Raw genomic sequence first — 13,176 nt, 5'->3', positions numbered from 1 at the left:
AATATTTGCAGTGAAGTTTACCAAAATTCCGTAATGCAGAAAGGGTCGATTAAAGGCAGCAGCAGACAGAAAAGTGGAGGGACTCTGCACACCTGCAGCTTTCTGGGACCTTTGTTCCAGATACGTGGGGCAGAATAACTGAACACTGCTTCTGCGTGTTTAGTTCTGACTCTGGGAACAGAAAGTAGACCCAGACGACCTGAAGGTCTAAAGTCTTTTAAAAATGGGAGTTCATTTTGAAAAGGCACTTTATGTAATGTAGAAACTGACACGCTCCTCCTCGCCACATCCAAAGCTTTAAGCTTCAGCGTGAAGGCCACTGAGCAACTGAGTTGTATTGTGTTCATAATCTGTATCTATGCAAGTCTCTGAGTGCACAGGACACTGCTGTGCACATCGGAGGCGTTTGCCCACAAATCTTTTAGAGGCATTGAATTGTTGTCTTTTTTTTTTTGACAAACTGGGTAAAGATCATCTGAGAAAAGGATTCACTGAGAGACACTGATGATAAGAAACAAGCTTTTCATGAGACTGTACTTTAGAACCTTGGACGCTTCAATGTCGCGGTTCGACTAGAACGATTGAGATAGTCTTGAGATAACGTTCCATGTCTGCGCGGGTCTGAAGGAGACAGGCAACTGTTTACAGCAGGGCAGTAAGTATGAAACAATAAGCCACAACCAAATGGGGGATTTACAGCCATGACGAGAGCTTTGCCGTGTGGTGTTTGCTTTGTTTTTATCACCATCTGCTTTTAGTACCATGAAAATGTACATTATTATTTTTTTGTTTTACGAATACGTTTTTTGTATTTAAATATTCACATTAAATGTGTAGCATTGCAAATCAAAACTAAGACTTTAAGTATGTTTGTTGTCATGAAGTCTAAGTGTATTAATCCAAGTGTAGTTTAGATTTTACAACCTTAAAAAAATGAATAACACGCCACCATTTCAGAGTTTGCACTTGAAACACGGGTATAGGCCTACCATTGCTACATAATTATATTAATCTGGTATTATTTTAAACATTTCACAATTAACATGGCCTACATACCTTTAAACACTTGTAGAAACAGCTTGTATGACAACATTGGAGATGGAGATTAAATCTCAGGCAACAATAATGCAGTTGAACTCATCATTACATGCAGGAAAGAATAAATCACTTATTATGTCAAAACAAATACCTTTTGTCTGACACCATTCAGCTCCATTGGTGGTGGCAGTGGCATTAGTGCGGAGGAGAGAAGTGTGCACAAGCGTAAGACCTTCACCCACATGTGGGACACATTTGACAGGATAAACACACACACACACACACACACACACACACACACACACACACACACACACACCTGGTCACAGTGCTGTGCATGGAACACACAGTCAGGAAGAAAAGAGCTTGCTGCATTGCATGTGAAACATCCATGCACAGACCAGAGTTTGCTCTCTGCAAACAATCTTCATGGACTTGTGCTGTACACACACTCCATCTGACACCTTTCATATTTCTTTGTATAAACACAACATGCAAACGCGTCATACCCTTTAATCCGAGAAATGTGCGGTTCATTACCATAGGATGCGGATGTGAGCCGTGATAAATAAAATAGCTGTAGAATGTGAAATGTTTATGTGGTGCTTTACCGCGGCCAGAGAATGCACGTTTCCTTCCTCCTCCTTCCAACAAAGACGAAGCTGAACGCACACAAACAACCAGCAGCAAATTCTACTCATTTCTTTTTCGCCCCCTTTTGTCCAGATACAAAAAGCCAGTGCGACAGCTATAAAGGATGTGAGCTCAAATGCTTTCTCTCCTCTTTGCATTGGGGGGATATTTGTTGCACAGCAGCCACGGGGCCCCGAGGAGCCGCCACCTGTCCACCTGTCACTGAACCACCGAGGCTGTGACACAGCACAGGACTCTCCCACAGGGCGGGCGAGCCAGTGGGTGAGAAAATGAGAGAGGAGGCCCACTGTGGTCAACGGCTACCTCCTCCAGTGGCTTGATTAGAGACGCGGGCTGTGCTAATGGCTGCCTGGCTCTCCGCCCACAGGAGATGACACGTCACAGATAACTCGGCCCACAGAGCGGAGACGAGCTCCATCGCTGAAGTCCGTTTCGGGTTCGCTCAACTCGAGAGGTTGATTCTGTTCAAAACGTTCCATTTTGATAAATTCCCATATCCCATATACGGTTTTAAACCCATTATTTATCATACATATTCATTTTGAATTGTTGAATGACACCAGACACACGTTCCGCACCATCCAACTACATGGCTGAGCAGTTTTATAATAAATACATGTCAAATAATGTTTTTGTTTGTTTGTTTTCTGCTTTAGGTACACAACAATAAAATGTTATGTGGCTTTTTGGGGTATAAATGGGAAGGGCTGCATACGTTATGTCTTGCTATTACCCATCCACTTTTGTTGCACACACACACACAAACACAAACACGTTCCCTGTTAGTCGGGGCTCTAGAAAAAGCACCGGAAACCAAAGGAGACGCACACTCCTCCGTGGAATTCACTGAGGACAGGAAGTTGGCTTCAGTCACGCGATGCTGCACTCATCTCTGCCTTCAGTCTTCATTCCCATTACACATTATGTGCACCAGGCCCTAAACACTGCCAGAATGGATCAACACCGTGTCACTGTATTGTTTTTAAATATATTCGACAATTACTAATGTCAGTTTCACTTAGTTTAAGGTTTCACTTTCAGTGAGAGAGTAAAAATTGTACTATTGGCTGTTGCCAAACCCATTTCCCTTAAAGTGTTTTTTTTACTCTTGCTAGAATATCTGGAAAGCTGCTTATCAGCAGAGGAATGCTCGATTTGATGTGGTGCTCCATTGCGGCTTCGCAGCTCAACCTGTAATGTGTCGGCATCAGCATGGCATTCAAAACATGTGTTATACAGTATAATACATTTAATATTCTTCATGCCACATTCTGATATTTTCCAACAACAGACAACAACCGGCCAGATGTAAAAGTAAAGGCCCGGTTACGCTATGCAATGTCTGCAGGTAGATCTCATTTGGATTTGCAGCCCAAAAATATTCTGCGGTAAAATTCTGATAGCGTAGAAATTTCAGGACCAAATGATCACCATTGACGGCTGCAATGAGCCACTTATGCAAACATAAAACCCTCCCATAATATACACACTCAAGAACAAAAAACAATGCAGGCAGAGCAGGATTCTGAAAAAGAAGACAACTTTGCTCAGCTATGGTTGCAACGATGACGACCCTCGGGTGCAGTCTACACTTTTTTCTATTTATTATAGCTGCAGATATATCGCTTATAGATCTCCACTACCAATGATTGCTGTAACAGTTAGAAGCTCCTTCACTTCCCCTTTGCACAATAGTAGTGAGAATTCTAATTGAACTTGAACTATTCATAACTAGATTATTAGTTTAATATCAACTGCACAACCCTGGATCCACCGTAGAGCCGTCATCATTTCATTTACTTCATTATATGCTATAAATAAATATCACATGTTATTAGTTGATTTGGTCGGACAAACATTTGATCCTCTGTATTGCAATGTTTAGATTGTCTATGCTGCCTGATTGCCTCCCTAATGCACAGTAAAGAAAGTGCGTCACTGTCAGCTCCCCCTCAACATGAGGTCATGTGCTGTTGTTTACCAGAGACATCTCCTCTCTCGGGGGAGCCGGGCCCCGTTTTCCATGCCCGCAGGTTCCGGGCCTGGTGTGGGATTCCCAAGGCCTCAGGAAAACCCAATTTACAACATTCCCACAGTGGTGGCCACCGAATGACGGTCTTCATCTTTTCCCCTCTTTTGTGAACTGGGCTTTCTTGTTGTTGTCAGGCGGCGGTTTGGGAAGCTGCCCAACGTTTCTTTAGTTGGTTTAAATAAGGGCACAAGAAGGAGGAGGAAAAGGATGGGAAACACACAGTACCCCTAACCCGACCACCCCTGACAGCTCTACTGCTTTGTTCCCCGTCCACAGCATCCCCCTCCCCTCCAACACACACACACACACACACTCCTAACCACGGGATCCTCTCAGTGGCGGAAAATCCTTCCCATGAGCGGTCCGGCCCTGCGGAAGTAATTAAACATGGGTAGTTTGGTGTAATGGACATTGTCATGCTGCCATTAACTGATCCCCAGGCTCACAAACTCAGGAGCCTCCTGATAGAAGTGTGTGTCTCCTAAACGAAAGCCAGAAAATACCATTTCTACCTAAACGTTCTGTTGTGAGGTGGAGCAGATCGACGGTCAGTCACATGCCAGCAGTTTCATCTGAGTAGTTTAAGAGTTTAGGGGACCACCAAACCCATGAGGGGAACCAATCAATATTTACCCGACCAGACCAAAGAAGCCAGCAGGCCACAGAGCCTCTCCACCAGCACCGCTAACTTGCAATAAAGAATCAGAATCGATCTGCTATTCTATTCCACATCCTCCTTTCCCATCATCACTGCTGACAATTAATTGTAACAGACTTCATTGCATTTATGGTTCTTACACTTCACGGATTACTTTTTCACAGTCAGAAGGTGTGTGAAAGTCTTTAGTATCTCTCGCTAATTAAGTGTAACAGCTCATACGCGCTGCGACAGTAATTACAGAATGACTTGATGTCCTTCCTGCTCTCGCCCACAATTCCAGACTAAGTCTCTCCTGGAAAATTGTCAAATTAAGCCTCATTAAGTGTGTTTTAATTAAAGCCCTCGGAGGGGAAACTCGTAGAAGGGCTTTAATTACAACACACTGATAAGTAAAGATTTTTTTCAAAATTTCCAACCATATACTCCGTAATTATATCTATAAAGCTGAAGGAATTCCTTTGGCTGTGCTGCACCGAAGCACTGATTGAGTGGTTTATAGAGCAAGATGGCCTTAAACGCAGAAAAGTGCTTCCTGACTTGGAGTTACAATCCACATCTGTGGCGTTACAGTTTGGCACAACACGCTGCTTTAGATCACAGCTCGCCGCGGCGCTGAATGAGGCCACGGGCAGGACGGCCGCACACCCGCCGCCTGCCTTCAAACTCTTACATGTTATAGTATCAAAAAAGAAAAAAATCACAAAAGAATGTCTACCAATATATAAACAAGGTTATTGTTTTTTTAAATCTTTAAAGAAAAAAATCACAGAACAATATGTCGTAATGTTTTAAAAAGGTCAAAGTATAAGTTATGCTAAGTGTCATTAAAAAGCATAAGAAGCTACTGGAATGTTACATAAATAATGTTCCTGGAACATAAAAAATAACTTTCCCGGATCCTTAGATAACGTTTGGAAAAACCTCAGGAAAAATAATACTTAGAAAAAATATATTTCTGGAGTATTTTGTTCTGATAGCATTAGCTTCCTGCTGGTAGTTTTCCTGAGGATCCCGGTAGGATATTTTCCCATCCTTTCTTTAATATTCTAAAGTTAGATAACCTCCAGGGATAGAAGGACATGGAACTCAAGTCTGCACAAAACAAAATGATACTGGATGCTATAATATCACTAAAAAGTATTGTATGTTGTTGAAATGAGATAAAAGGTCAAGGAATATTACGTAATCACATGTCATTGTATGTTCTAAAAATGTCATAAGTGAAAATATAGTATGTCAAAAAACAGAGTAAAGAATAAATTATATAATTAAAATGGCTTTAAAACGAGTCCATTATCATTAAAAAAGTAATAGTACAGTATATCCTAAAATGTCAGAAAAGGTAATTGTATAATACGTTGTCAAAGAATAATGTCCATGCTAATTGTTCTTAAATATAGTTAATAAATAAATACCATATGATAAATTTCTTCCGCATACCAGCACACCAAACACCCCAGGGGGGCGACTCTGAAGACCCTTTCATTCCGGGAAGCATTTTTGACTTAGAAACACCACAGACCCACAAGAGGAAAATAAAATCAATATTTTAAGGCTTTGTCATCCATAACTAACCATTCCTGTTCACTTCAAAGGACCAGTGTCAACGGGCCGGTATTCTTGGAAGAAACATGAGTCATGTTAAACCGTTTTACGTTTTGACAAATTCCACCATCGTGTGAAATGTGAGATAGGAGCGAAAATTGAAAAGCTTTGTGCGTGCGTGCGTGCGTGCGTGCGTGCGTGCGTGCGTGCGTGTGTGGTAAACACGCAACGACGTGGTCATTGGAGGAAGCAGAGTTACAGAACGCCTGAGCAATGACATCACTGCAAATAAAACGGGTGGCAATTACCAAATGGTAACCGGCTCCCCAGCGGTGCAAGTGCAGCAGAGCTCACACAATGTGGGGAATGACTCGACAACTCTTTCTGCCCTTTACACAAACATCCACATGTTGTCCACAATAAGCACACACAGAACTTGATACAGAAAACACCAGATCGGTGGAAAGCACCCGGAGCCCACGTCTGAACGCGGTGGGCTCCTCGTGAACGGGGCGTCTCCTCCGCGTGGGGGACAGATTAGCACCGGCTAGATTCACGGTGCAAATGCAGCTATGAACCGCAACCTGCCCGGGATTTCCTAAAGAAACAGACCTTTTTCCAGCCTCGTTTCCCTTTTGTTGCATGAGGGACAAAAGGAAGTGACTTCAGAGTTTAAATACTGTACTAAATTGTAACTTGCTGTTGTGTAGCATTCGGCCTCTCTCGTCTAGTGCCATCGTTTTGTTCAGGTTTTCATGTCAGCAGTGCTGTGTAACTGTGGAATAAAGGAGCTCACGTGAAATCACTCTAATAACTGCAGGGGGGCCTTAAATAAACTAAATAAATCAGACATGAGAGAAAAGGTTCTTGCAATGGAAACTCCCCACAGGAAGACAGCGGTTTCCCAAACCGTCCAATCTCCGCTTCTCTCTGCGTGGATGCAAAGGGCCGTGTGAGTGTGTGTGTGTGTGTTCTGCTAATGAAAGACTTGTTTAAAGGAGTTCTGAAAAGACGAGGCTCTTGAGGACACATGCTGAGGTCCACGGCTGAACGCAAACTCAGAAGAGGTAAAACGAGAGGCGGAGATGGGAAAGCAAGAGAAATAAGATATGGGGAAAGATCCGCCACGCTTGAAAGGAAGACAGTGCCATCTAGAGACGCCATGTGACAGTTGTCCCCTTCATGCACGAGCACGCACACAAAAGCTGCCACTTTCAGGTAAGCTTGTTGTTTTTCATAAATAACTGAATGATCAAGAAGTGCTTGTTACAGGATGATTCTTTTGAGCGGTCCACGGCTTTTTAGAGAGAGACCCCGTCCGTCTTTACGGGACCTTTATTGGATCGGCAGCCCTCTTCTGGCTTGGCCCATTGGCTGCGCGCTGCGTCCACTCGCCGCTCCCAGGACCCGGACTCTCCAGTTGGGTTTCCACCAACTCAAACTTCGTGACAACAGCTTCTCAACAATAAAATAAAGTCTCCACTCAGCACTTTGTCACACCGGTATTGTATTACTCCGTGCAGATGTCACAAGTTACCAGACAACATGACAGCGATCAATCAGGGGAGTGACTGACTTGTGTGGTAATCAACATGGTTAAGAAGCGTGCCTTGTTAGCACACAAAGCCATTGTGCACTGATACGTTTAGGCAACAGAAAAAAAGTAGTTTAACATAATTTAATTTTTATATGAAATCTGATCTCTGCAGTTAAACCACCCTGAGCATTTAGGACTTATTGGAAACAGATTCTAGACACGAGTCTGTAAAAGGATCCATAATGCGGATGGGATGTCATTAACTAGTGTGCTGAAGCTCTGCAGGGTCCTTTGCCTTGAAATTGACAGAGGAGAGATTTTCTTCAGCTAGATTTGATTTAATCAAATGAAAGATTTAATTTATACTCCCAGGATTCTGTGGCGATATTTTGGACTTGAACAGAGCTTGTGCCGAGCTGCGAGAAAAGCAGGACGAATCATGTTCTGCTAACAGGACCAGAAGCATGGAAAGCGGTAGCACTTTTTGACGCCCGGCCCAGGAGAGAAGGAACGAATGTACATGAACTGTATGCACACAGACATGAGACACAAAGCCAGACGGGCTGACATTTCATGCTGACCGGTAACAACGTCTGAGAAACAACACAAAGCCATTTATATGTGCAACAAACGTGCTGGGAAGCAGACAGGTGCAACAGACTCACAGAGCAGCCAGTTTTCAATATGCTTGAACGGGGCGGGTCTTACATGATGGTGACCGAAATAAGTAGTTTGTTCCCAAACGCAGAATCTTCTCCTGCTTCGGTTTACAGTTAAGATCAATTGCAATACTTTTTATTCATATTTCTTTTCCTTAAATATCCACAATTTTATTTTGAGTATTTCTGGTCTCATCAAACTTAACTCAATGTTAAGGCATACGGCTAAAATAAGATAATTGACTGTAAACACAGAATGAGAAACTAAAGTGCTTGATGCATCAATAGAAGCATAATACAAACTTGAACATTTCTTTACACTTGTACTTAACATTAGTAATAATTAGCATATATGATACAGATATATATATATATATATAAATGACCTACAGTCTGAACTTAATAAGTACGTGGATCTTACAGCTTTTCATCTTCCTCCTAATGGCTCGCAGCACTAAAATTGCAAACAATGGGCAAAAGTCTTCACAGAGCTAACAATGTGTCCTGGGTGGGGGGGGGGGGGGGGGGGGGGGGGGAGTGCCATGCATCCGCATCGACCCGCTGTGTGGGAGCAGTGCAGAGGGGCGTCACATGCACTGAGGACCGGCCGACAAAGCGAGAAGAAGAAGAAGAAGGGAGAGCGAGTAAGATCAATGCTGTGGAGATCCAAAGGAACGCCTCTGGTAGCTGCACATGTTTGCATTCGTTTTAGTGAAAGATCTCAAATCCTGGTTTACATAAACAGTTCAATTCAAGAGCTGGAAGTGGAAGTGGGTGATCTTCTTCTGACAATCAACACATGGCCTGCTAGCTCACAGCTTCTCACCAAATCACATTTTCACACGCAAGCCAAGACTTACTAACGCTTCTCCGATAGGTCGATAAATCGTTACAACAACAACAACAAGATAGGACCATTGATATAAAATGAACTGTCTGCCTTAGCGATTGGCGAACAAGGATCACAAAATTGTGTTGTGCTGAACTATTTCCCTTTGTTGTTCCTCTAAGCTTTGGGCGGGAAGAGCTCCGGTTGTCCGTTTTGATGAAGCAGGAAGTTCTTGATGGTTTTTGGCAGCGGTAGCGAGGTTATGTGATGTAGCCGGTTTTTGCCCATGGCTCTGCGGATCCCGATGCGACACAGGTTGGTCAGCCTGCGAGGGCATCCTGGGGGGGCAAAGCAGAGGAGGATCTCCTTTACAGCCAAAACCCTGATAACAGGACACCGAACGGCCTAATTAGAGCTCTGCATCTATATTTGACAAAAGCACACGACTCACTGATAAAACAAGGGCTCGTTTCTATTTAAGTGTCACAAAAGTGTGACAAGAATCCAGAATGGACAAGGCTGTGAAATGGCAGTTTCCTGGTGTAAATATTTGGCCGTGGACGACTCAGAGAGATCGTTCTCTCTTGACGGTGGCTGAACAAACACAGCGGCACACTAGTAGGATGGTTGAAACAGAAAAGCGCTGCCGGTGGGTATCAACCTGTAAAAGCAATCAAGGTAACTTTCTAAAAAGGAAACTTATGTGAAAGTTTGGGGGGATTTTCTAAAGAGTGAATTATATATTCACAATGATATAAAACTTTGTAACCAGCAACCCCCCCAAAAAAAGTGTTCTACACCAGTGGTCCCCAAACACCGGGCTGTGGACCGGTACCGGTCAGTGGGCCGTTTGGTACCGGGCCGCACCACAGAAAGCTTATATATATATATATATATATATATTATTTTTCTGAAAAATGTTTTATTTTGAAAATTGACTGGATTTTCTCCTAATTATGTGCGCTCGTCCCGCTGACAGATTCCCCACGAGTCACCAGGCGTTTTTCTTCACGTTTACAATTGTCCTCTTACTGTGCACGTGCACGGCAGTTTCGCCCACCAGCGAACACAGAGCGCGCGACTACTACACCCCCCCCCCCCCGGCGGACCTTCTCGACCGGTCCGCGAAATATTGCCTGACATGAAAAAAGGTTGATGACCAGTGTTCTACACGACTTAAAACACATTAATTTGACTATAGAATAAATCATCAAAAGACGAAAAAGCAGTTCCTTTCCAAAAATATCAGAAACCTCCCCAAGCTTCCTCCTGACTAACTCAGCTGTCACTCACGCCTCGCCTCCAGGAACACGCTGAGCGCTTCCGGATCCACCTTCCTCCGGTTGGGACCCTCCAGCTCCAATCCGTCCCAGGGCACCAGGGCCGGGTCGGCCCCGTGGTCCAGCAGCAGGTGGACGAAGGCCGCCTCACACCCGTGTCGCAGCACGGCATCCAGCAGGCAGGAGGCCAGGCCGCGGGTCAGGGTCTCCCGGCAGACGGGCCCCGTGTAGTTGAAGTCGGGCTGAGCGCCGGCCTGGAGCAGCAGCCGGAAGCTGTGGAGGTGGTGGTAGGCCGCGCTGATGTAGAGAGGACACACCACCAGGGTGTTGAGGGTGCGAGCGCTTAAGAGGAGGCGGGGCCCCAGCTGGTGGTCCATGTCTACGTCAGCCTTGAACCTGGACGGAGGGAAGCACAGTTCTTAAATGTGATTGCCTTTAATAAAAAGAGATGAATCTCGATAGAATGCAGAGGAAGTGGTCCTGAAATAAGCTAGAATGAAATTACACTTAAACAATGAATGCATAGTAATAACGGGTGGATTGCACGAACAGCATGTATTTCAAGTCACAACACCAACACACAAACATGTTGCACAACAATTTGTTGCAAATAAACTTTGTCATGCTGCTTTGAGTAAAGTCTCCAGTCTGGTCCTTGTTTTGTTCGCTAGACAACGGCCTAAACAAAAGATAAATGCACACGCACACGCACACGCACACACACACACACACACACACACACACACACACACACACACACACGTATATGAAAATAAAATAATAAAATAAGGGGGCTTAAAGATGGACTAGTTTGTCATGGAGAGGAGAGACGCCTTCAAGCCGTTAAAAGACGACCCTCCTACCTGATGAGCTCCTGCAGTACGTCCAGGCTTCCCACCCGCGCGGCGTGGTACAGCGGCGTGCTGCGATGGTGGCGACTCCCGTTGGGGTCGGCTCCGGCTTGGAGGAGGATCCGCACACAGTCCAGGTGGCCGTTCACCACAGCGACGTAGAGGGCCGTCTGACCTTTCACATCGACCAGGTCCACCGCGGCGCCCTGGCCGATCAGATAGGCCACGCAGGCGGCGTGTCCTGCCGTGGCCGCGATCCGCAGCGGGGTGCAGGGCAGACAGCCGCAACACCAAACGGACTTCTCATTGATACGCCTGGCGCCCAAAGGAGACAAGGGAGTCCTTAATGGTTGTATCCCAAAGTCCAACAGGCCATTGACGATACAACCACACGAACAACAAAATAAACTTGGGTCATTTCAAACAGCTACCTGGTAAACTGCTTTCAACGCCACTCCCCCCGGGCAAGTTTGGATAAAGTTAGGGCAGGGAGAAACCCAACGTTTGTCTTTATTGAAATAACAGCATGTTGTAAAGCATGTGGAATGGAGATGAACTGCCCCGAGCCCGTAATAATGGGTTGGCTGGGTGTGGAGTGCGAGTGCTGAATACAACCACTGTGGGATTGGGGTTGAACGAGTGCTGACCGCTGTTCGATGGTCACGCCTGGCTCCGACATTGTAAGCATTACACGTTTCACTACCTGTGGCCCCCGGTCCCTCTATTACAGCCCCACTGGGCCCAATCAATCAACCAGGACGCACACGGGGAGAAAAAAGGGGCGCGTTTCGCTCAGAGGCAATGGCGCTGAAAGGTCCAGCCTGTGGCCGTGTGCTACACGCCGGTTCGGTGGTAGAGACGTGCGAGGGAATGTTCTGTACGCCGAGGGCTTACAGGGCCGCCACTCAGCAGACCTACCGAGCCACGCGGCACCGAAACCACAAACCACTTTGGTCCAAACACTTTGGCAGAAAGACGCAGCATGCAGTGCGACTGCTGAAACACACAAAACTAAAAATGCAAAAAGAGATTTCGATCAGAAGCCTCACTGCCTCCCACCGTCTGAAGCAGTCTTCCTGCAGCAGGCTCCTCAGGGTGTCCAGATCTCCCACGTAGGCCGCATTGTGCAGCCGCATGTCGTCCTGCTCGAGGGGTTTGTCGCAGAACTGCTCCTGGAGCCATTCCTTCAGGTTCTGGCCTGGTGAGGACACACAGATCAGAGGCTAAGGCTCTGATTTGTTGTGCGTTTTCACGCTGAATGACTTATGAATGATGTATCTGGTACACAACTGACAGTTTTGTGTGATTCCTTATTTTGCAGATGAGTCGTTTAACGTCAGCTAATAGACTAGTCGCCTGTAAGAGGTCACTAAGAATTTATTTGGTTGACAACAGTCAGTTTTTAAGGTTTCAGAATGCAGGATATTGTGAAAATACACCAATGAATTATTTGAGAATCATGCATTTAACAGCACTTTTCTCACTGCATACTAATTCGTTGCCGTGTGACTGTAGCAAGAAGCAGTATTTCTGAAACCCTCACAGAGATCTGGGTCCCTCAAACAGACGAGTTACCCACAACAACAGGAGAACTCAGGCCGCTCTGCCCACACGTGGCAGGACTATAACGTTATATTGCACTTGTTGTCAATGTGCAAAAAGGCTCCGATGGTCATGAACGCATCCATCAATAACAATGGGACGACATGGGGCGCACCTAGCAGAAGGGGGGTTGGGGGGGGTCCGCCTCAATAACAACAACTCTGTGTCACGTGTCGCGAGGTCTCCCTGCGCACGGACAGGGAGGAGAGCACCCGCATTCCCGGTTACCTGCTGCGGTGGCGCTGGGCAGATCAGACACGGTGATGAGGGGGGGGGACCGGGTCCTGGGCGGGTGGTCGTCATCAGCCCGCGGACCGTCGGCCATGCTGCTGCACTGTCACACCTTCACCCCCCACCCCCTCTTCCCCCCCCCGGAGGATCGGAACAGGTCTCCCGCACACACGGTTGAAAAGAACACGGACGGAGTGAGAGGAGAGACGCCAAAGCGCAGGAAGGTGCGCGTGTTGACGCGCACCTTCCTGCGTAAC

General features: G+C 45.8%; 1 protein-coding gene across 1 annotated transcript; it reads right to left on the bottom strand.

Annotated features, from left to right (window-relative positions):
* Window positions 1–7,420: 7,420 nt before the first annotated feature.
* asb1 (ankyrin repeat and SOCS box containing 1) lies at window positions 7,421–13,174 on the bottom strand. Its single transcript, XM_040201633.2, has 5 exons — window positions 12,917–13,174; window positions 12,146–12,284; window positions 11,099–11,401; window positions 10,249–10,631; window positions 7,421–9,293 (listed from the first exon to the last, which is right to left on the bottom strand). The coding sequence occupies exons 1-5, from the start codon at window positions 13,011–13,013 to the stop codon at window positions 9,133–9,135; spliced, it is 1,083 nt and encodes a 360-aa protein (XP_040057567.1). The 5' UTR covers window positions 13,014–13,174; the 3' UTR covers window positions 7,421–9,132.
* Window positions 13,175–13,176: the final 2 nt, after the last annotated feature.

The sequence above is a fragment of the Gasterosteus aculeatus genome, chromosome 16 (assembly GCF_964276395.1).
Source record: "Gasterosteus aculeatus chromosome 16, fGasAcu3.hap1.1, whole genome shotgun sequence".
Taxonomy (NCBI): domain Eukaryota; kingdom Metazoa; phylum Chordata; class Actinopteri; order Perciformes; family Gasterosteidae; genus Gasterosteus; species Gasterosteus aculeatus.
This window is presented reverse-complemented; position numbering and strand designations above follow the sequence as displayed.